Source organism: Stylophora pistillata, chromosome 6 (assembly GCF_964205215.1).
Source record: "Stylophora pistillata chromosome 6, jaStyPist1.2, whole genome shotgun sequence".
NCBI classification, from domain to species: domain Eukaryota; kingdom Metazoa; phylum Cnidaria; class Anthozoa; order Scleractinia; family Pocilloporidae; genus Stylophora; species Stylophora pistillata.
The window spans coordinates 14,725,808-14,749,123 of record NC_142524.1 but is presented as its reverse complement, the minus strand read 5'-3'; the positions used below and the strand labels follow the sequence as shown (position 1 = coordinate 14,749,123).

At 37.5% G+C, this 23,316-nt stretch overlaps 2 protein-coding genes and 2 pseudogenes across 2 annotated transcripts; 2 read left to right on the top strand and 2 right to left on the bottom strand.

Moving 5' to 3' along the window:
* On the top strand, positions 1 to 1,992 carry LOC148728412 (zinc finger MYM-type protein 1-like). Its single transcript, XM_088724959.1, has 2 exons — positions 1 to 399; positions 1,447 to 1,992. The coding sequence occupies exons 1-2, from the start codon at positions 1 to 3 to the stop codon at positions 1,990 to 1,992; spliced, it is 945 nt and encodes a 314-aa protein (XP_088581085.1).
* Positions 1,993 to 4,574: 2,582 nt separating this feature from the next.
* LOC148728410 (uncharacterized) lies at positions 4,575 to 12,958 on the bottom strand (annotated as a pseudogene).
* LOC148728411 (uncharacterized) lies at positions 6,850 to 7,951 on the top strand (annotated as a pseudogene).
* A 1,494-nt stretch (positions 12,959 to 14,452) lies between the features above and the next one.
* On the bottom strand, positions 14,453 to 23,216 carry LOC111340694 (uncharacterized). The gene is made up of 4 exons (XM_022947581.2): positions 22,167 to 23,216; positions 18,105 to 18,214; positions 16,360 to 16,677; positions 14,453 to 15,886 (listed from the first exon to the last, which is right to left on the bottom strand). The coding sequence occupies exons 1-4, from the start codon at positions 22,552 to 22,554 to the stop codon at positions 15,716 to 15,718; spliced, it is 987 nt and encodes a 328-aa protein (XP_022803316.2). The 5' UTR covers positions 22,555 to 23,216; the 3' UTR covers positions 14,453 to 15,715.
* Positions 23,217 to 23,316: the final 100 nt, after the last annotated feature.

The following is a 23,316-nucleotide window of genomic DNA, read 5'->3' as shown; positions in this document are numbered from 1 at the left end:
ATGGCGAAATGGATTGATAGCAGAGCAAATAAAAAGAAAAATACCGTTTTTTCAATACTGAGTAAACTTCAGGAATCACATAAACAATATGTGAAGGAAAATCGCGACTACTTGAAAGTTATCATTGAATGTCTCATGTTCACGGCCCAACAGAACATCGCCCAACGGGGCCACGATGAACAACGTGATAGTTTGAGTAATAGCAGTGATGTAAATAGAGGTAATTTTCTGGAATTAATTCACTTGCGGTGCAAGGACATAGCTTGGCTGAAGGATAAACTTGAAAGCCAGCTTCAGAAGCATGCACAGTGGACATCTCCCGTGATACAAAACGAACTGCTACAAATTATCACCGACCTCACTCGAGAGCGTCTCACAAACAATATGCGAACCAGTATGGTATCATCTTGGACGAAACATCAGACATTAGGAGAACAGAACAAGTTTCACTTTGCCTTAGTTTCGCACTGAATGGAGAGGGGAAAGAAGCATTCATTGGTTTCTACTCCACAAAATCATCCGAAGGCGAAGTACTCTATGAACTGGTGAAATCTGCTATCACTGAACTCAATCTTGATCTCAAGAACATTACGTATGATGCACGATCCTCGCAGTAGATAGCGCTATTTATGCAATAGCGAAAATTAGACCTGAAAAAAATCAGGCCTGTACGGGATTCGAACCACTGACCTCTGCGATACTAGTGCAGCGCTCTACCAATTGAGCTAACAAGCCAACTGGGAGCAGGCCGTTAAGTTGATTCGTAATAAACCCGTGAAAGTGATAAATGAGATACAATGAATATATGAAGTTCATATATTTTGAACTGCGGTATTAGATACGTATGATGCACGATCCTCGCAGTAGATAGCGCTATTTATGCAATAGTGAAAATCAGACCTGAAAAAAATCAGGCCTGTACGGGATTCGAACCACTGACCTTAAAGGTCAACTTAACGGCCTGCTTAACGGCCAACTTAACGGCCTGCTCCCAGTTGGCTTGTTAGCTCAATTGGTAGAGCGCTGCACTAGTATCGCAGAGGTCAGTGGTTCGAATCCCGTACAGGCCTGATTTTTTTCAGATCTGATTTTCGCTATTGCATAAATAGCGCTATCTACTGCGAGGATCGTGCATCATACGTATCTAATACCGCAGTTCAAAATATATGAACTTCATATATTCATTGTATCTCATTTATCACTTTCACGGGTTTATTACGAATCAACTTAACGGCCTGCTCCCAGTTGGCTTGTTAGCTCAATTGGTAGAGCGTTGCACTAGTATCGCAAAGGTCAGTGGTTCGAATCCCGTACAGGCCTGATTTTTTTCAGGTCTGATTTTCGCTATTGCATAAATAGTGCTATCTACTGCGAGGATCGTGCATCATACGTATCTAATACCGCAGTTCAAAATATATGAACTTCATATATTCATTGTATCTCAAGAACATTGTTGGTAAAGCATTTGAAGGGGCGGCTAATATGAACGGCGTACACAAGGGACTCTCAACAAGAATGGAGGAGTGCTCCCCGCTCGGTATCTACGTCCACTGTTATGGACATGTGCTCAACCTCGCCCTTCAGGATACTATGACACAGATTGAACCACTGCGAAACGCTCTGGGAACTATCCAGGCCCTGTACAACTTTTTAGAAGCGAGTCCCAAACGACACGCCTTGTTTAGTGACACAGAAGTACAAGGTGAGGATCTAAAACTGACGCTGAAGGCAATAAGTACAACGCGATGGTCATGCCAGTGGGAAGCCGCAAAGGCCGTACACGGGCAAATGGAGCGGATTGTAAAAGCCCTGCTCACACTGTCTTCAGATAAAGAACCAAAAACCTACTCTGAGAGCAGAGGCTTATTGAACGCCATTTGCGACTTGGAGTTTGTCTTTGGACTGTGTGTACTGAAAGTATTCCTGAGCAACAGTAGTAGTGTGCCGATATCAAACGCCAAACGCAGACACCGGAATCGCACCATCGTATAAACACTTACTATGTGTCCATCGATAAGGTGCTGTCCGAGCTTGAACTCAGGTTTAGCAGAAATGACCAGGAAATACTCTGTGATTCGGGAAATATCTGTTAGAGTGAAACACCAGATAAAGAAAGCTTCTCCTGAGTTGCAAAATTTTTCAAAATCGACGGGGAGATTCCGAAAGCCGAACAAAAGATGTACGCGAGTTTTCGTCGTGTACATGGATTAGGCCACATGACTGTTTCAGAAATGTTGCAGACAATGGACGAGAATTATCTATTTGATATGTTCCCAGAGATTTCTAGTGTTGTACATATCCTTGCAGTGATACATGCTTCATCATGTTCTGCAGAACGATCATTCAGTGGATTGCGCAGATTGAAAACTTACCTCCGCAGCAGCATGGGGCAACAACGTGTTAGTAACATCGCACTTATTAACACTGAATGGGAATATGCCAACTCTGCAGTCGAGAAAGACATGGATCGTATGATTGACATATTTGGCCGTCGAAATGGCAGAGACAGCTAATTTCTTTAAAGTTTTTTTTATATGTACGGAAATTTGGGCAACTTGCGAGAATTTTTTGGGCAAATGGTTCACCGCCCCCCCCCCCCCCCCCGGCAAAAAATTTCCCGTACGCCTCTGGCTACAATGCACAGTTACATATTGTGTTGTTAAATAAATACAACGTTCAGTGGTGGTAGATTTGACATACAATAAATGAATATATCAAATGAGCTTCAATCTCAACTAGCCATGTGGTAGAGTGTAGTGAATAGATAAATAAACAAATAAATAATTTAGCAATGGACATTCCACTGGGTGGCTCTTCTTGTCCACTGTTACCAGATCAAATTGGAATTTGGAATGTTGGTTTTTGTGGAGGGAGGAAAACTGAAGGACCCGGAGAAAACCCCTTGGTGCAAGGACGAGAACCAACAACAAACTAAACCCACGTGTTACGCTAAGGCCAAGAATCGAACCCGGGCCACAGTAGTGGGAGGTGAGTGCTCTCACCATTGTGCCATTCCTGCTCCCCAGTGAAGAAGTCAGCTTGTCCTATTGAATTGAGTGTATGTTTGATGGTCATAGTATTTTGACAGTCTTGGTTATCCATCTTTGACATTTGGCATCTCACAGCTTTGAATGAATTTATGTACTGGAAATGGTCGATGACCACTGAAGGCAAGTACATTGTATGCGTAGATACCTGGTGGTCAATCCCGTGAAAATTATAAAAATGTGCAACTCGAGTCACGGAATAATTATGGCAATATTATTTTTGCAAATGCATTGAAATTTTCTAACTACACACTACACGTACAATGTGAGGTCTGTCAATGAGCACCTGATGTTTTTTGAGCAAAATTAATGTTGAGATCAACATGCTTTTTTTTATTATTTTTTTTATTTTCAAAGGATAAAACAGTGAAAATTGGTAAATATGAAAATCATTTAAGGGGGATGAAAGACTGTTTGTATTAAGCAGGATGATGTAAGGGAAAATATGTGTCACCAGGACAAATGAAACTGTCCATAAAAACAGGTGTCCATATTAAGATATTGCCTGTAAAGCAGGATTCCATTGAATGTGAAACCTATGATGCATACTGTACATGATGTGTACAGTTTACACATCCTGTACAGTATGTGGGTCAAAGAAGGCTGATCACTTAACTTTCGGTATTGTCCATTATTTAAAATCATGGGTTATTTAACATCCCGGAGAGGAAACATGACTAATATGAAGAAATATAATAATTATACAGAGTTAAAACTTAAAACGCATGCTGTTTGATAATGACTTTTTCTTGGTTAGCATCATGAAGGCAATCAGGAGAATTAAATCTTTAAGTTAGTGTTACATGTACATGTATTGGTACATTCAAATCTAGTCTTACAGACAATACAAAGAGCATGCTGTTATGCACAACTGATTCAGTCCCTGAGGATCATTTCCTCTTAATTTAACCCTCTTGAAACAGGGACCTGTTCATATAGACAACAACTACTTTTTTCTTGTGCGACTTGATTACAATTTGCCATACAAGGTAAATTAACCTTTAAAATATTACTGAAAGCATACCAATTGCATGCTCTACATTATTCAATGTATTAAAAGTAAAAACTATTGTTAAAAAGAATATTAAGATGCAACGGATGCATTATTTATAAGCTTTGAGATTGACTGTATTGTGCAATTCCACTTATTTGCAATGTTGACAAGGTGTAAAGCACTTAAACCTGACTCATTTGCATGATCCATTTAATATACACACCATGTCAATACGAACACTTTCCATGATGCTCTCAGGGTGCATAGGAACAGGCTTTGATTGTCATTGATTTAACAATATTTTTTTAATTAACTGTTTCAGTCTCAAGTTCTGAATGTTTATTCTTCTTCCACACATAATTTCCTCTATGTTAGTTTTGAGAACTTGCTGTTACATTGGACAATATTCCCTTGATGATTATTTTGTTTACTGTCATCAATTGTCTATTAGTAATAAATTTTCCAGAGATAATTTCTTGCAATTTAGGACATATGCATATATTATTGACTAGTAACTTTACAGGTTGGTGGAATTATTACTTTTAATATGAAGGTGGGCACAAAATGTCACATAATTTACAAAGCTGTCAGCGACATAAAGATTGGCTTATGGCCACTGTAATAAGTCTCTCGTGTACCTGCAGATTGTACAAGGTGAGGCACATTTGTATAAATGTGATCTATCTGTGTATGGTAGTCAGTAGTGTACTGGTTGATCAACTGTGTGTATCCTCTGTTCACCATTAGAAATGCTTTGAGAGCTTTTTGTTCAGTATCCTACATCAGGTTAATATTGAAATCTCCAAGCAGCAAAGTAGGAATTGTAGATTCCATCAATACTGAGGTCTGAAGATGAGTAAGGGCTTCTATCAACTGTAGAATTTTAACAAGTTTTGAGTGGTATATACCTGCAATGTGGAAATCTGGAACTGGATGGCCAAGAACTATTACTGTAATTTCTACATTATTAACATTGACCCTGTATGGAATTTCAGTACAATTAAGATCATTGTCGATGTACACAGCAGTTCCATAGGATGTTCTTATGTTGGAAAGATTGAAGTCATTTCTGTAAAGAGTAAATCCAGTTAGCACATATGTGTCATCTCTATCTGACATGCAAAGTTGTGTTTCAAAAAAAATATTAACATGAGCTTTTTTAATGTTGTCATCGGCCCACACATCTTGTATATGTAAGTGGAGAGATCTAAGATTATGAAACAAGATTATTTCTGTAAGTAAGTAAGTAAAACCTTTATTTAGACACGATAAGAACTGAAGCTTGTGGGGTCGTGTATAAAATAAAAAGATACATAAACAATGATTGTAATATAGTATAAAATAAGACTTACGTATAAAAATAAGATAATGTTTATATTAATAATTGATAGTATATTACCTAACTAATAAAATCATATACCTAACAATACTTCCTTTTGGTAGGAGGTATCGTTTATAGAATAAATTAGATAAGTCAATGTCCCTGACCAAAGGAAGCTTTTTAATTATCCTTTGAGAAGCTTTTGACACTATACGCGTTACGGCACTCGATTGGCAGGTAATTCCACAAAACTGAACCTCTATATGATATAAACTCTGTTTAGAGTATATCGATAATCTGCAAGGTTGCTGAAGGCTTGAGACTTGCTTCTGTTCTCCGTGTACTCATTTCATTTTTCCCTTTGTCACTGACCTTTATTTTTTTCTCATTCAAATTGAGAACATGCAGTGAAGAACTGTTTCTTACTCTGCTCAAGCCAACATAATGCATATGCTCCCTTGTGGATGTTGGAAAATCAACAACTGCTTCATTTAGTGTATCACTTTGACAACAATGAACAGTTTTGGCAGCAGCAGGTCTAAGTGGAAATTGATGCTGAAGAATTTGTACTTTGCTTTTTTATTGATCTGGAATTGTTTTCTAACTTCTAAAACTGGTGTCCAGTTTTTATTTATGTGTGTGTTGTACAAAGGAGCATATTCTCTGTGCTGCTTTCTGCCTATATCAAAATGTGGAAATGATACCTAAATAATACTTGGTCTTGTGGAATTTCTGCACCCGTTTCGTTAGTCCGTCGGTCACATTAACATTAGAACATTAGTTGTCAAGTGTGGCTGCCCTCGAAAGTCAACTCACATCCCAAGAAGTTTCGTTGTTATTCGCAAGAAAACGAGAAATTTTAATCCTGGGATCTGGCTTAGAACTATAACAACTCTTCTTGAGATAGCAACTTAGTCGCCTTAAAATACACGGATGGGCGAAGGATTACATGGATCTGACTAACATGTCATAACAACAACATGGCGGCAACTAGCACGAGTTCACAAAAAAAGGGGTGTAACCGCTCGCCACAAATTCTCATGTCCTTACTATGGGGCTGCTGTAGTAACATCAAGTCATATTTTGCCTCAGTTGCTACTTATACTCAGTTCTTAATAACCGAGTGGGAGGTCTGTACTGGAGAATCTTGACCGAGGTCGCCAGTACAGACCGCACGCAATGAGGTCTGTACCAGCGACCGAAGTCAAGATTCTCCCATGATGCAGACTGACCTAGCTCGGTTAATAAGATGTTTATTATATGGCTGTGTCTTGTATGCCAATTTCTTATATTCTTTGTAACTTTTTTTTTTTCTAGAGCAGTCTGGCTGCCGGTCCAGATGGGAAAATCTAGACCGCTTCAATATTGATTTCAGCCAATCAAATTCGTGAATTCGGTAGTTCCCAGTCCTTGTGAGCACGCCGGGTCAGCTGTCTCGAAAAAGTCCCCATTACCACGGTCAACTCAGCGGACATTCCCAAAACAAGATGGCGGCTGGGAGAGAATGCTTTTCCCCTGAGCAAATATTATTGAACAAGTTTCTATGGAAAGTGTAGAAATCGTGGAAGGTGAAGGCTTGGAAGTTAGTTTCGCGGATGTTTTGGAGAGGTCGATAAGTGAATCTAATGTTCTACGGCCTTCCATTCCGTATTTTTCGGATTTTAAGGAGGCAGTTTGTCAGTCATTAACGAATGTCTACACGAAGATGTAGAGCTCTTATGTCTTCCATCCCAGCCTGGCCCATGATCTCATCAGAGGTTCTGATGTGGCTAAATAGGATAGGGAGGCGAATGTCCGCAAACCCAAAGGCTTCAAATCCCTGGACCATAGAGGTAAAGCGTGACCTCCCTCAAGAGGTATTTGATATAATGATGAAGTCTGTGCAAGGGGCACCTTCAACATTTGGAGTTTCAGTGGAGGAAAGTACAATAAGATACTGCCAAAGAAATCGTCTCCTCCGTGATTTTTCGAAGTTTTCTGGCTTCCCTAGGAGTGAAGTTGTCAGAAAGCTAAAAAAACCATTTGGGGAAACGTAAAGGCTTTAACGCAGAGGTGCTTGTAAGCAGGGAGAGGCCTTTTGTACTAGCCTATAATCGCAAGCGAAAGCAGGTAACTCTCGCTTGTAATTGTGGCTGTTGGAATGAGTTTGGATACAGTTTTCATGGGTAATAACAAATATAAGGCATCAAATTACCTTCTCTTTTTGATTTAATTGTGAAATATACAAACTATTTTTAAGTGTTTTGATACAATTAACTTGTAGCTGATGTATTTGGTGTTCAGTCAATTGGACCTGTTATAGCACTTATGTAATCCCTGTTTCCCCAGTTAAAAACTAAATATGTTATAGAGCACCTGGAGCAAGCTGATACAAGTTTCTTTACTTCTTCTTGGAGAAGTTTTAAGTCTATTACTCTACTTTAGGGACAGTGACTAACATGACAGCTGTGGCTACTCTGGTCACTCTGCACACACATACAAACCTGCATGTTATCTACTTGTCATTATTTTCTTCACCTAGTTGTATATGTCATCTTATACTGTATTAATTTGAATATAGTGCAAAATAAACTGGGAACTTGCAACTTGGCTGAAGGAGTCATGTACTGTTAACATTTTGTGATAGAATATAGTGACACAAATTCACCACTGCTTTCTAATATCAGTCATATTTTAATATACTAATAACACACAGTAACTGAAGGCACCAGGAATCTGTTATTTCTGAGACATCCACTTTGTAGGGCAATAGCTATGTTACTGTATTGTTATGCTATCATTGACAGTGAAACTATAAACTTTTAATGGCTATTTTTCTGATAGAATACCATTCACATAGAAGATAGAGACTGTAAACCTTAACAAAATTAGTTTTGTGCAGCCTTTCAACTAGGGGTTGAATTGATCACTGTACACAAAACTTTTCAGTCTTTTATAATTACATGTATGTGTTCACTGTTTTCATAGCAACAGCACTGTTATATTTATCATTTTCCTTTAAGCAATCACAAGTGTCTTACTGTAAAGTTAAAAGGAAGTCAAAAACAGGCCTGCACAGACTTCCAGTGTGGTTTTTGTGATTGTGTCACGATATCTAAGCCTTCAAATTATAGTTTTTCTCTTACAGGCATGTCTTTTAGAGATTTACCCCTTTTGTAAGATATGATCAGTGCTTTACAAAGGTCATTTGTGTCTTGCATTAAATCACGGCAAAATATTACAAATTAATTTATTTCCCTTCATTTGTTATACAACTGATTTACTGATTAAAATGCTGAGTTTTCAGTAAATTAAAAAAGGAAACAACAGTTAATTACAATAACTGCATGCTCTAAAAGCACTCTTTTGGTGACTTCATTTATCAGTTCATGTACCTGACTTCACCTTTGTTTGATTGTACTAACACTCTCTGAAACTAGGATAATCCTGCAGCAATTTTTCCTTCTTTCACACTTTTGTGAAACAGTATCATGAGGTGATCACTACATAAACAGCAGCTCTTATCGGTGGGATCAGCTTTATGTAGTCCACAGTAGCAGTTGTTACTGTCATTAAAAACTCTTTGAGGAATGTAAACATTTTTACTAGGAGTGTAAGAACAAGGTTCATGATGCTATTCAGGTAACCAAACCAACATAATAAATTCATGCCTGAAAATTTCAGCTCATCGATGTTGGTATGTCGTGTTTGCACTTAACTTCTGTAAAGCTATATGTTTGGCTTCTCTGCACTCCATTGTTATGGTTAAAAGACCTAAGTTGTCCATATTCATCATGGACCTGCCTGGCATGAGCAGGCACAACATGGCCAATAGTCCAGATAGTGGGATTTACTTAGGTGGGTAACAGTAGTGCATTGGCATGATAGTACTCTTTTGCTAATTGCTGAAGTTGCTCAAGATGAGTATCTTCCACTTCAAATCGATTGATGATTGAGCACAAATCCCTCAATCTTACACCAATATAAGCTAGGGAAAGCAAATTCTGTCTTTGTTTTGGACTGTCATTGTCCTGCCTCAAAAATGTCAGCAACCTTGCAGAGTTGTGACAAAACAACTGTGACTCTTTTCCTGTAAAGCGATACTGCAAATCCCCTTGCTCACCCTGTGTTTCGTCAAACCATTTACAGGCCTTTTTAGCTAGGCGACCAGCCTTCACTTCACATTTAAGTGTAGTGACCAGTCTCTCCGAAGAGGTATCCTTTGGAACCTCTGCAAATGTTTTGCATGTTGATGGTATGTAGGACTTACCCACTGCCTCCTTCTACAGCACTTTGAAAAAATACCCCCAAGCATTATTTTTGAGGTGAAGAGGCTCTACATGAGCTTTATCAATTAATTTACCCACCAAAGGAATATATTCTTGACGGCTCTTTTGACGAGCTATAAAATCAGTAACCTTAGACCTCTCGTTTTTTGTTGACAAAGGTTTTCCCTCCAGTGAGGCCTTACAGCCTTAGCATCTTTAAGTCTATTGGCATACTGCCACGGCTTCCATTTACATGAACGACTGGAGCCAAATGTCCCCCCTAAATCAGTATAGTCTTTTGTACTTACATTTGCAAAAGTTGAAAAGAATGTAGCAGAATTACTAAGCTCTCCACCAAGCATTGCTAACATTTTCATGTCATTAGGAAGCTCTTCAAAATTAAATGACACATGTAAACCATTAATTTCAAATACACATCCCTCTAGATCCCTAATTTGTTTACATACAAAGTTTATGTACCTTTTCACAACAAGGGAGGTCTCCTCTACACTACCCCCAAAGACTAAAAAATTGTCACTACTCGATGCCGCTCTCTTTCCAACATTAAGAAAGCTGATAAGGAATGAACAATCAGATTCATTTTTACCAAAAGGGCATCCATCCCCCCCCCCAAATGCAACGAGAAACCTACCCTCTGTTTCTCTAAACCATTTTAATGCACCTTTGCGTTTCCCCTGCATGTTCAAATTAAATTTTCCTAGTCGTGGCAAATACCCTCTTAAGTCTCTAAAGCACCCATTAATATTCTCATCATCAATGTCTGTAGAGAATTCTTCTTCTTTAAATGGAATAGACCTTTCCCAAATCAATCCTCTTAATTTCATTTACAAGAGAATTGTAAGTAAGAAGTTTTGGTATAGGGCAGTTTGACAATAAACTTGATAGCTGTCTAATCCCCCCCCCCCCCCCCCATTACCCATTACCCCAGATGTATAGTAAGTAGCTATGCTACGCAATACATTATCTTTTGAACATTCAAATTCTGCCAACTGTTCTTTTTTACATTGCTTGATGATATAATTTGTAACCTTGCTGTTAGATAAAATATAATCACCTAGAACACTGGTTTTGCACTTTTTAGATATGATGTGGAAGAGACCATCAAGTGCAGGTCTTTTATTGGAAATTGTTTCTCCATGAATCTTCATGGCAGCTTCAAATGTTCCTTTACATCTATGCTGTAGTGTCTTAGTAGGGACAGTGTCAGTTGGTGGACACACATGAGTCACTATTTACAAAAATGAGACGACTGAATATGCCTTGTTATTTTTTCATAGCTTTCAATTCTGAATTCTCAGATAGAATGGTGTTGTACACTTGAGACAATAGCCACATCTAATACTGTAATCCAGAAAGTATCCTTGCAATATACATATTCAAGATTGCATATTAGAATTATCCAGTATCATAAAGAATACCCTGACTTCTCTTGTTCCCGCCTATAATTATTATTTTCAAACAAACATGACATAACAACATATCTTTATTTCTCCTTCTGGGGTGTGAACTTCTTTTTGTTGACTCTCAGTCAGTCCTTTTTTCTGAAAATATTTCCTAAGCTTAAAAGTCTCCACATTTTACAACTTTAATCTGTTAATAAAATGTCTCAAAAACATTACTGTCAAAACTTGCAGAGCTAAAAGATTCTGTGTTTATGCATGTAGATATATGCTAATTATATTACAAATCTTAAATTGCATGCAGTACTGTGCATTTTCCTTTTAAATTTGGTAATTTGGGTTTGCTTGGGCTTCAACAACAAAAATAAGCACGAAACAGTGTTTACTAGATCAAAACCTGAGTTCTCCTCACCTGCACCACTATTCGTATTATGATTGTCTTGGAAGAATTTCTTATTGGATAGTGTTACAAAGTGAGGCCAATGTGTTTTAATAAAGAGCTGATAAGGGACTAAACAGTGAAACATATAGACTAAATAATCAACGACGGATTTCAAAGACTACCTTTATAATAAGTTAGGGAATCATACAGTAGCGAGAACGGATTCTAGTGGTATTAATTTTTATTTCAACAGAAGGCCGTCATTCTTAATTTCGGCCCCGTGTTTTCCTTATTATCCAGTCTCTGAGCTATTCGCTGGAGTGTTTTCACCTCTTTCGAAAGCTGAGAAAGGCAGTGGCTTTCTCTCTGGCGAACTCCTCCTGCAAGCTTTTCCTTGCCTTGTTGTATTGCCCAACAGCAAAGTGGTTATATTACTTTTGCCGGAGAGGCATATCACTGGTGTTGAAGGTTCGAAAAGTAAGTCTTGATCATTTCAGTACCGGTCTGTTCGTGCACAAGTCTGACACAAACCACTCACAATAAAGCAATATTTCTGAAAAAGTAAAACGAAATCCCCAAAACGAAAAACATACGTTTCCAACCGAAGGTTTGTAGTTTCCATTTTTGCAACACTTGATGTTATGTTCAGAAGAACGAAAAAGCCTTTTGAAGCTGAAGTTTGCCATTTTTAGAGTAGTTCCTCATGGCTCCATGATAAGACAAAAGCGAAGACGAAGGAAAATTCACATATTTAACTTTTGCCGTTGAATTTGGTATCAAAATAAAGCTTGCTCTTCGTAGTTTTGCAGGATAATGCTTTCAATTCATCCCGCGCTTTCCCAAACAGCAACGCGAGCATAAGATATACCATTCCAAACTAGTTTCCAGGGCCATAACTTATGACAACGGCCATATCGCCATCTCTGGTGACATAGCGTGACCAAAAATTGCCGACAGCTGACCCGGCGTGGAGACACAGCCGTATAATAATTGCATGTGAATATAAGCCCACTGTTTTTGTCAGATCATCTGGGATCCTGTCTTTCATTAGTCTATTCAGATCATCAGAAGTATTCCCAATTATAAAGTCCACAGCCTTAATCTGAGCTCTATCAGTTTTAGAGAGAGTGTATAGGGCATTGCTGTGAGCAACTACTGATGCATTTAGAGTAAATAAATGTGTTATGTTCACAAGATAATTTTCATTTTCAGGTGTTAAATTCAAAAGTCTTTGTTTCAAAATGGATTTATCGTCTTCAGAGTGTTTTCCCTCCCTCAAACGATTAAGTAGTCCTGCAAATTGTTTGTCATCTATTTGTCTCATTATTTCTGTCAATTCGAAGAGGGTGAAATATTCTCTCCAAATGTTAGTTGCTAAAGCACTATAGCCAGATTGACAATTTTCAAAAATCCACTTATCATAAACTAGTCTTAGTTGGAAAAGATCTCCAACAGTTATCAAACTTATTCCCCCGAATGGCTCTTTGGTTCCCATTATTTGTTGCAATCGTAACTTAAAAAAGATGAACATACCACTTCCAACCATAGTTGTGCATTTATTTTCAAATTATGTGTTCTGCAAATTTGTGCAAAATGCATCAAAATATAAGGAGGAAGGCTTACCTTTTCTCCCAGATGGTAAAACGTTCATCCTGTGTACTGCATTCATGATATGCGTGATCGATTCCTCGTCGTAAAAACGAACTGATGTATCTGATCGAACAGCTATCTATAGTTGGGACTGTGTCATCGTCCCTTTTAAGACTTTGACGCCCTTTTCTTTCAACTTGATTATTCTTCTGCACATTTACTCTTCATTTGTGAGGTCTGCAGGGGTGTATTTTGATCAAGGATGGAGCGAAAGGAAGGAAAACCAATTTGATAATTTTGGCGTCCGCACATTAACAGACGCCATTTTGATAATTAAGTTGACCTTCATGTGCTCAGGCAAAACTTTCCGCCTCTGTCCTACCCTCTGTATATATGAAAATAAATATACAGAAGACGATAGATTAATAATGAGCTGATGGACAAAATCAAACCTTGTACGGGAGGGAGGGAAAAATACGTTTAATGCATAAATTAGTCCTAAACCTCATCGTATGACTACGTCATACCATGGTAAGTCATACCGTGTACAATGAGTTAAAAAGGAGCCTTCCGACCTTTTTTATACTGTAATTTGCTCAAGTCTGCTAAACTTTATCTCTTCGAAAATCAGAATCTCGATCTTTTGTGAGAGAGTGAACTTCATATAATAGAACTCTTGGTATGTAGCGGTATTAAAAAAATTATAAAATAATATAAAAATAAAATAAAATAAAAATGTGCCAAACAGTCAATCAAGGACGCAAGCATTGATAACAAAATAAGTTCACAGAATGCGCTTAAAGTTTAGCATAAGAAACTTTCATATCTTATTCTTTTCTCCTTTCCGTAGTCCTCATTTCATGTACTTTTTAGACTGGGAAGAGGTTTCTTTTGTGATTGTGCGCGAAATTAAATCTGATCTGTGATGTCGTCCTTTCTAGTGGTTTTTGCGTTGTTTATTTTCTCAACACGAATAATACCGCTGCTTCTTCCTGATAATCTTATCACGCGATATCCCTGAAATAACCTACGTGCTCAAGTTAGCAGCGGGCGTAGATACTTAATTATTTACGCTTAGCTAAGTTTTGAATTGCAACCTACGCAAATTCGCTGACCTCTTTACAACAAGTCTGTCTATCAGAAAGCTTCAATGTCAATTTATCCCAATTCACCTTTTCCCTACTGATTGGTCTTATTTTATATTCAAACCTATACTTTAATTTGCCTCAACCTATTATTGGTTCGTTCATTTGTAGAGTTCTCTTTACGGTAATCGAAGCACACAAGCGTAAGGAAAAAAAAAATGCAATCAAAGATGTTGTTGTTTGAGGGAGGAACGTGGATACCGGAGACCATAGGAGCAGGTAGACCACCTAGCCTCAAGTTTTTGATTGCGGGTGCATTTGAAAACTTAAAAACAGATACGTTACAACAGGAAGTGCGATCAAAGTCAAACGAAATTGTATCTCTTTTTAATAATTACTTCTTAAGAAATGAATATTTACATTTAGCAAAATGCACGATTGACAGTTTTAAAAACTCCTAAGAACAGATCTATACTTTATTTACATTAATTTTCATAGTGCACTAAAGCATGATTATAAAATTATTCGATAAATAAATCCTTAACCCATTTGGTTTCATTAACCAAATTTAGATGTGCAATTTTCAAATACATGTAATTCAGAGTTCTAATCTAATTGCAAATCTATAGATGTTCGTATCTCAGAGAATCCAGTTGCTTATTTAGGTTATACGTGTAAGTGCCTAAAGAATTTTAGAGGTCGGTTATACTACAGAGTCGACTGTATCAAAAGTTCTAATCGAAGAAGGCAACCTGGCATTTTAATTTACAAAGTACGCAGGGGAGCAAATATCAGTAATTCAATTGCCTTTCGCAACCGGTTGTAAGCTGAACAAATATGTTTTATATACAAATATTAACCTGCTGTAAAAACAGCAAACATTTTTTTTTCATGTCCACTCTCATGCTATGTGAAGGGATTGGAGAATCCAATTTTTCCCGCGATATAGTGCTAACAAAAAAATTTTCTTTTTTTTATATACAGCTGTGATTTTGAAGTGTAATAACACTACCTACCTAACATAATTATTCTTAACATGCTACTTGTAATTTTAAAACCAATATTTGTACAATAATCAAATTGTTATTTTGTCGAACTGACGGTTTGAAATACCTTAAGTGATAACATTGCTCGTGCTGAACTGTTAAGGATTTTCTTGTTTAGGCCCTTTAATTGCGTCCAGTGAAGTTAGGACGCATTGGTCATAAACATGTCCTTTAGACAAACTCTCTCAAAGAGAAAACTTTCGTTTATCAAAATAAGTTAAGTCTGTGAGCGATTTTCGAAAGACGCGAAAGAAACGTTCTAACACTCTTAAAAAAAGTGAAGTTTACCGATATTTTGTTGAAAAAAGTCCCATCCTCTTAGCTCAGGAAAATGATTTCTTTAGTCAACAAGATGCAATCAATGATCATTGAATCTACCTATAGGTTTGGGCTTCGTTCAGAAAAGAAATACTTCTACTAACCAGCATCTTTGTGCATGCATGTCATGTATTTTGACTTGTGAAACAAAGCAGTCTTAAATTATTATTACCTGATCCGAGATGAAGCAAATTTTTAGAAGAAAAAAAAGCGTATTTCAAGTCATTATTTTGTCCAGCTAATAATTACGTATATGGTAAAACATCAAAGGTCACATATCCAGTAATCAATTCGGCATGTCATTATTGTCACACCAGTGTTTCGTGATCCTGTGCATCTGCATTGGTAAAAGTATCCTTCGGTTATCTCATTGCTTGAAAGAACATAGTTGAGGGCATCGTTTGATGAACAAACGGCACTGATAATTTTCTTCCCCTAGAAAAAGACAAACACATCAACATATTATTTATAAAAAGTACAATCATCATCATTATAAGGTCCATTAATGCTTTTGTTGGTGTGATCGTCGTTATCGTGTCGCCAGCGCCATCGTCTTCGTAATAATGAGATAAATAAGTAAGTGAATAGAGATAAATAAATATATAAACGAGGAAATGAAAAAACCAATGAATAAACTATTCTGTATAGATCCGTTTTGTTTAATGTTGTCTTTTGCTTTTGTCTTTGAAAGTGTCAGAAATGTGTAAAGGGGGGAGTCTAAGCATTCCCAAACGCTCATTATGTAAACATTTTCGGTATTGTCCTTGTCGATTTCTTGATTCATTCCTTAATATAATATAATATAAATGTTAATGTTTATACTGTTGTGGGTCCTCATATTGTTTAAAATTATGAACGCTTTACTTTTCAATCAAGTTTGACCTTAGATTTCCGTCAGCGTTACTTACCACTACGTCCCTTGCGTCCACGTCATAAATAGAGTGGTTTCCAGGCGACCCATTTACCTCTTTCATCTTATGAACACAAGAGCTGAGGTTTCCATCCCCCCTTGGACCTGGCAAACCTGAAACACCTGGGGAGCCTTGTGGACCTCTTGTTCCGTTAAAACCCCGAGTTCCATTGGATCCTGGTTTTCCCGGAAGTCCAGGTGACCCGGGTACACCACGTGCTCCGTTCCTACCATTAGTGCCATTGAAGCCTCGAGGACCTTGAGGTCCAGTGGATCCTTGTGGGCCTATCGGTCCCGGTATTTTGCTGATGGTTTCCTGAAAGCACATAGCGTAATGTAAGGCCCAGTTATTCGAAGGCTGATTAGCGCTAACTCAGGGTTGAATTTTAATCTGGCGTTGTTTAATTTATGTTCAAAAGGATTTCGACCAAGTTTCTCACTCGTTTTAGAGCAACCAATCATCAAATTGTAGTCAGAAAAATATTTAACGAATTTGCTTTTAAAGCTTTCAGATCTGAAATCAGATTTCACACTAACCCGGGTTATCTCAACTCAACTTTAAAAGCATAAAAGGTACCACTAAGAGAACACATCATATGAATAACCTCCCAGCATGGCTGGAAATTTAACATAGACCTCAATAAAATTATCATAGGTGACGGAGACAAGTTCTCTTAGTTTACAATCTCTTGTTAGCACTTATGTCAGACTTTACCTCTAGAGGAATTCTATTTTATAATTTCCAAAGCGAGTTTGATAATTAATTGTCAATAATATATGGCCCACGTAATCTTTTGTGCGTTTTCAGTAGAATTGTTCCGGGATTATAGAGATGCACGCACTCTGATGGATCGAGAATTGCGTCATATCTCGCTATAATCGCCTCCCACGAGGTGATTATGACAGGGTCGCTAAATTTCAAAATGGCTGCCTTGCGTTTAGTTAATGTTACGCAGAAAATGATAAACGCGATAGGAACAAATAGAATTCTGAAGAGCACAAGAGATGATACCATTTTTTGTTTAAAAGAAAAAAAATTAAATTTTTGCTGTGTATAGTCATATTAAATTTTGTGTTTTCTTCGGCATGTAATCGATTTTAAGGGATTTTGAAGGCTGACGGGAAAACCGTCAGAACCGCGCCCTTAAAAAATCAAGCAAATAAACAACTGTCGGCTGAAGCAGAACTGCTTCTTGTACAATATATTTCATTTAACATTGCGTGGAAATTGGAGATGAGATTGAAGTAAACGTGTTATTTCATCGCGCTATCTTCCACAAGGTGTCTTATAGATATCTCACCAGGAATGTTTAGAACTTGATAGTTTTTTGTGTGGATATCTCGCCGTGATCAAGACTGCCCTTGTAGGAAAAAAGCTAGAGGGCGCCTGTCGAAAATTAGATTTGCAATGCAGTAATACAGAAATAATTAAGTCAATTACGTCTTTTTTGAAATTTTGAATTCTGCTCTGTCTTCCCCTTCGCATAACAACATGGCTGCCACGAAAAAGCTAGCAAACAAAAGCAACTTTCCAATCCTCTCTCGGCCGCATCTGCTTGTTTGATTTTGTCTAGACCATTCACATCACAGGAAACTGTAATTGATAATAAGCTCGTACATCTACATATGTTAGATTGATCTGAGTGCTGCTACTTTTGTTGCATAAATTCTGCCTTAAATCCTAAACATACACACTGGTTGGCCATAGGAAATGATTTGGCAAACCGGAAGCATCTCTCTTACCAGCTTCTTTAGTAGAAACGTCACATTTCGAGACAGTAGACTGATTTTGTCCATGACTTCATCTTGTAGTGGACTTCTTGAGGGTTTAACTCCGGCCGGAAACGTTTCACCTGCAAGCATATGCAGATATATGCACAAATATTTGATGACACTAGATTACGCCATTTACCACTTGTATGCTCAAAGAGTTAACGGTGTAGAGGGACGGAGAAGGGTGATTGGAGAGCGTTCATGGTCTCATGATAATAAATTATGGTAAAGAAAAGATAGAAAAAAACAAAACAAAACAAAACAAACAAACAAACAAACAAAAAAAAAACCAGCAAAAACGATGTTAGTTGAACCACATTCAAAACTTCCCAGTGTGGTTATACCGAGTATCACTGATTGTGATGTATTGTTGAAAGAGGCGTTATCTAAGAAGCCGTGAAGGTACTATTCATCATGATACGTATCTAAAAAGCAACAGATTGGCTTTTATGCTCGCCAAGGTTACCAGGGAGAAAGTCATTTCGATGTACAACGGCAGTTACCAAAAAATGGCGTGTCAGATGTAAGTGGCTGCTATTTCATCTTTCCAACTTCATATTCAATGGGAAAATAAAAAAAACATCTCTAAACTGTCGAGATAATTCATCGCAAAGCAATGGTCACTTGCTAGGAATGAGTTTGTTTTTCCGCACATGTGCCGGCGTATGGCAAAAGAAACCAAAACAAAACAAAACTGACAAGCAAAAAAAACAAAACAAAACAAAACAAAAAACAAAAACAAAAACAAAGAAACAAAGTGAACAAAAGCAAAGGAAAATATTGATTTATCGGTTCGCTAGATATTTAGCTTATATGTTCTGAAATAGGGGATATTCATCGCTTCTTAGCCTAACCCAACGCGAATTAGTTTTTGGCTAATGAATGTAATTAAGGTGCGCTTGCTCTGGTCATTGGCTGAGTAGTCGTACCAAAGGAAAAAAAAACTTCTTGAGGCTTATTGATTATTGCCAAATAAATATAATCAGCCAATACTGGTCTTTCACGGAAAAAAAACCCTTGAGTAATTAAACATCATTCTTGATTATCAAATATTGCCATGTATCATCGTACAGGCCGTTGTACCTCCTGTTTGCTAATGATCTGTGACATAAAACACCTCATAAATATCATCAGCCAATACTGGTCTTTGACCAAAAAAAAAATTAAGTAATTAAACATGATTCTTGATTATGAAATATTGCCATGTATCATCGTACAGGCCGTTGTACCTCATGTTCGCTAATGATTTAAGTGACATAAAACACCTCAGGGATGAAGGTTAGCTACTCCAGAAGACCTCAGACATCTGTAATTTGACGTCAGCCAGAATACCGCCATGTCTAGCGCGTGCTACGCAAGAAATACTTCGTTTCATTTTCCTCCTGCGCATTCCATTTTCTATTCACTCCCCTCCCAATAAAATGACCTTAATGAGCCTCAGCCTTTCAAACAATTCAATCTTTCGTTGAATGAGAGTACAATAACATATACGATTAGATAATTTCCGGTGCAAAGGCCACGACTTATTTCAGTGACTCGCCTTGAAGCAACACTAAGCATGTTCTAAAACTTGTCCTTCAGCTTCGCCGAATTGCGTTTGTCTGAATGTTTGGGTTTTTCCCGCCAAAAAATAATGCACGTTAGATCACATGATTAAAAGCTATTACACGACTGGGTTTTCTGTTACATTTCTCTCTTAATGTAGACCATTTGAGTTCAAGATAACCAACCTGATAAATTGCCTACAGTGGATCCGACAGATACCTTAATCCGTGATTTATCATTTTAATCCGGATTTTATCTTTGCTCCTGTAAATTTTCAGGACAGCAAAGAGGTGTTGACGCTCTTTCTGTTTTCGTCAGATTATAGATCATTTGACTAAGTAGCCTTCGACTTCTAACCATTGAGAAATAAGTGGAGGATCAAGAACTGGTTGAGAGTAAAATGGCTGAAAGGAGGCCAAACTATGTAGCTATGAAGCCGGTATCACGGATTTTTACTGCAAGATTTCCTTTGCCCTCAAAAGTGACAGTCTTAGTCCTAACTTTCAGGTTCGTAATTTATCTGATCTTATCCTCTTTTCAATTGAAGAATGCAATTATAGCCTTGTATTGGGAACAACCGAGCACGAAAAGACAAAAGAAAAATACTGAGAAGGACTGTATTTGAATTTGAAAATAATTCTAACAATGAGAAAAGCAGAAATCATCAGGTTTGAGTAAATGAGGTAATACAAAGCCGAACTGAACAAAATGGCCAACTTCATTCCGTTGTTATTCGATAACAAACTTATACTTGACTTCTTATCAATTTAATTTAATTTAATAACTTCTAGAGCGCTATTTTCATTCAACGATCAACAGCGCTTAACAACTTAGAATACTACAGTAAATTTAAATTTATAAAACTAATTACATGTACATTAATATCAACAATGTATGTTAAAAATAAAAATAATATGGAATATCCATAATAAGGATCTTAATTAGGAATAAGAATCTTAATAAGGAACTTAATTAGTAATACTAATAAAAGTAATTGTCAGACAGAGTACTTTGAGAAAGCCGCACGAAATAAATAAGCTTTCAGCTTACATTTAAAAATGGAAAATGATTGAATATCACGTAATTCAGCTGGCAGAGCATTCCATAAGTACGGGACAGCAGCAGAGAATGATCTGTCTCCCAACGTGGCAAGCATTTTCCCCTTAGGAGGGTCAAGTAATAAACTTTGATTAGATCTAAGATTATATACAGACCTAGGCTTGATGTTAATTAGTTCAATGATATACCTAGGCGCCCATCCATGAATAGCTTTAAATGTTAAAATTATGATCTTAAAATGAACACGATGTTGTACTGGTAACCAATGAAGTTGACAAAGCGCAGGAGAAATATGCGAATACTTACTTAAACTCAGTACAAGTCTAGCCGCAGCATTCTGCACACGTTGCAATTTGGCTATTTGCGACTTAGGAAGGCCATACAAAAGTCCATTACAATAGTCTAAACGACTAGTGATAAAAGCATGAATAAGCGTTAATAACGAATCGCGAGATAAATAATTCTTAATCCTCCTAATATTATGTAGGTGATAAAACGCGGAATTACAAATTTTATTAACGTGCGTTGACATTGACAACTTATTATCAAACCATGCACCGAGATTAATATATGTAATCCTTAATTTTTGTGTTTTGAGCTTGAGAAGGTCATATTACCAATTTGTACTTAGTGTAGTCACATGATTTTACGCGTCTCAGTTGTAAGCATCTTTTAGTCGATAACAATACATTAAGGCTGAAGCATCCTTGCAACATTCTTTGGAAAAAAAGGATGATTCACAAAGTGAGCCGATAGTTTGTTTAATAATTTCAGTGTGAGGTTATTTTGGCGATGCTCCTTCACAGGATATCTCCCGCTGTATTAGACATACCACAGTAAAAATAACTAAATCAGTGTTTCAGCCTGGTAAAAAAAAGAACCTCTGAATTTTACCTATTTCCTGCTTGCAAGATTAAAAAAAGGAAATCTGCCGTACAAAAAAATTCATCGGAATTGAGTATCCTTTATGGAAAGAAAAATTGTTCGGGTAATATTTCCATTTGAATTTCAATCATCTCACCAAATTCTTCACTGCGTGACTGATCACGCGCCTCACTTACCAGCTTAATCTTGATCTAGAAACTGGATTTGCAGTTCCTTCTCATTTTTCTAAATATGGTTGTTGAAAAGCCGGCCCCCCAAAGCGAGTTAAGAAATTAAACGTAGGAAATAAAGAGTTGAACTGTAGTAAATGACGTTGCAATAATGATAAAAGCGAATTACGTTTAGCGGAAAAAGTGGAAAAATAGAAGTTGCTTAATAGTCTTATGTGTGTTACGTAGAGAACAGTAAAATGGAAGCATTGTTTCCTCTTAAAGAACGCGCTCATTGTTGAGGATTTATCTATATACTTATTTTCTTTGTAGTATTCCATGGATTGTTTTCCAATAATTTTTTACCTTTCATCTAAACATAAAGGTCCCTTACCGTTCGTGTGTGTCTTTGAACTTTCGTCATGCGGCCTGGCTTTGCCATTGCTTATAATAGAATTGTAAAAGATAAATCCTGTGAACGCCATTGAGGCTAGTGACATCAATGTTAACATTATCATCCATGCAACAAAGCATTTAATCTTGCGTGAAGACTTCTTGGGAGTGGATCTCTCAAGCACGTCGATGTACATCGGTTCCAAGCGGAAATCCTCCGCCCTGGACTTGCTGTTGTCGGCAGGGCCATACAGACTGCTGCTACTCATCGTGAGGGCCGTAATATTCAGAAAATCTTTCCCTTTTCTGATCGTCGAGTAATAATTTTCTTGAGCAGGAGCGAGGGCCGTGTGAGACCCGTAATCATTTTCAGCTCTTTCTATATACATATTGGCTCATCAAAATTGTGACTGTTATTCGCTCTACTGTGTTGGTTAGCTGGAAAAAGAGTCGCGGGATAGTGTTCTACTCTAATGTACTATGACACTGCTTTCCCGCCCTTTAGGTCAACCAATTGCATGTGTACCGGATGACAGAATGTAAACAAAACATGAGTGGATTTTCTCTCCAACAGGTTTAACAGGCATTTTTATGTCACTTGGCAGGAAAATTATTTTGTGTGTATTTTACCGATGTTCAGAAGAGTTCTCGAGAGGTGAACGGTAAACGGTGAAATCCTTAGCTGACGCCGTTTATTGGAGCCGGCGATATTCTGTAGATGACGAAGCATTCGCCATTTCTACTGGCTCTAGGGATTTCAAAGCTCGTGGTAGTCTTTCGCTTGTAACTTCAACACTGAATTCCTCAGTCACATGACATGGATCATTCCCATGGGTTCTCCTTCGGCTGTGTTTTTTATCTAAATATTTTTGCGAATGTTTAGTTCATTGACCAACGGAAGATTTACAGCCCTTTTTTCTGCTTAGAGGAGCAGCCACTCTGCGTGATGTCTCGCTATTTAAGACATAAAATCGTGTTCTCGAGTCACGCTGTGATAGTTTTTCTCATCGTTTCCTTGAATTTTACGCTTTCTATCAACATTTAATGAAATCATACTAAATTAAACAGAGAGAAATAAACACAACACAAATTTGGACCTCTATTATCCCAAGAACTCCTCTTTGTCGTTACCACTAACCCTTGTTTCTTAA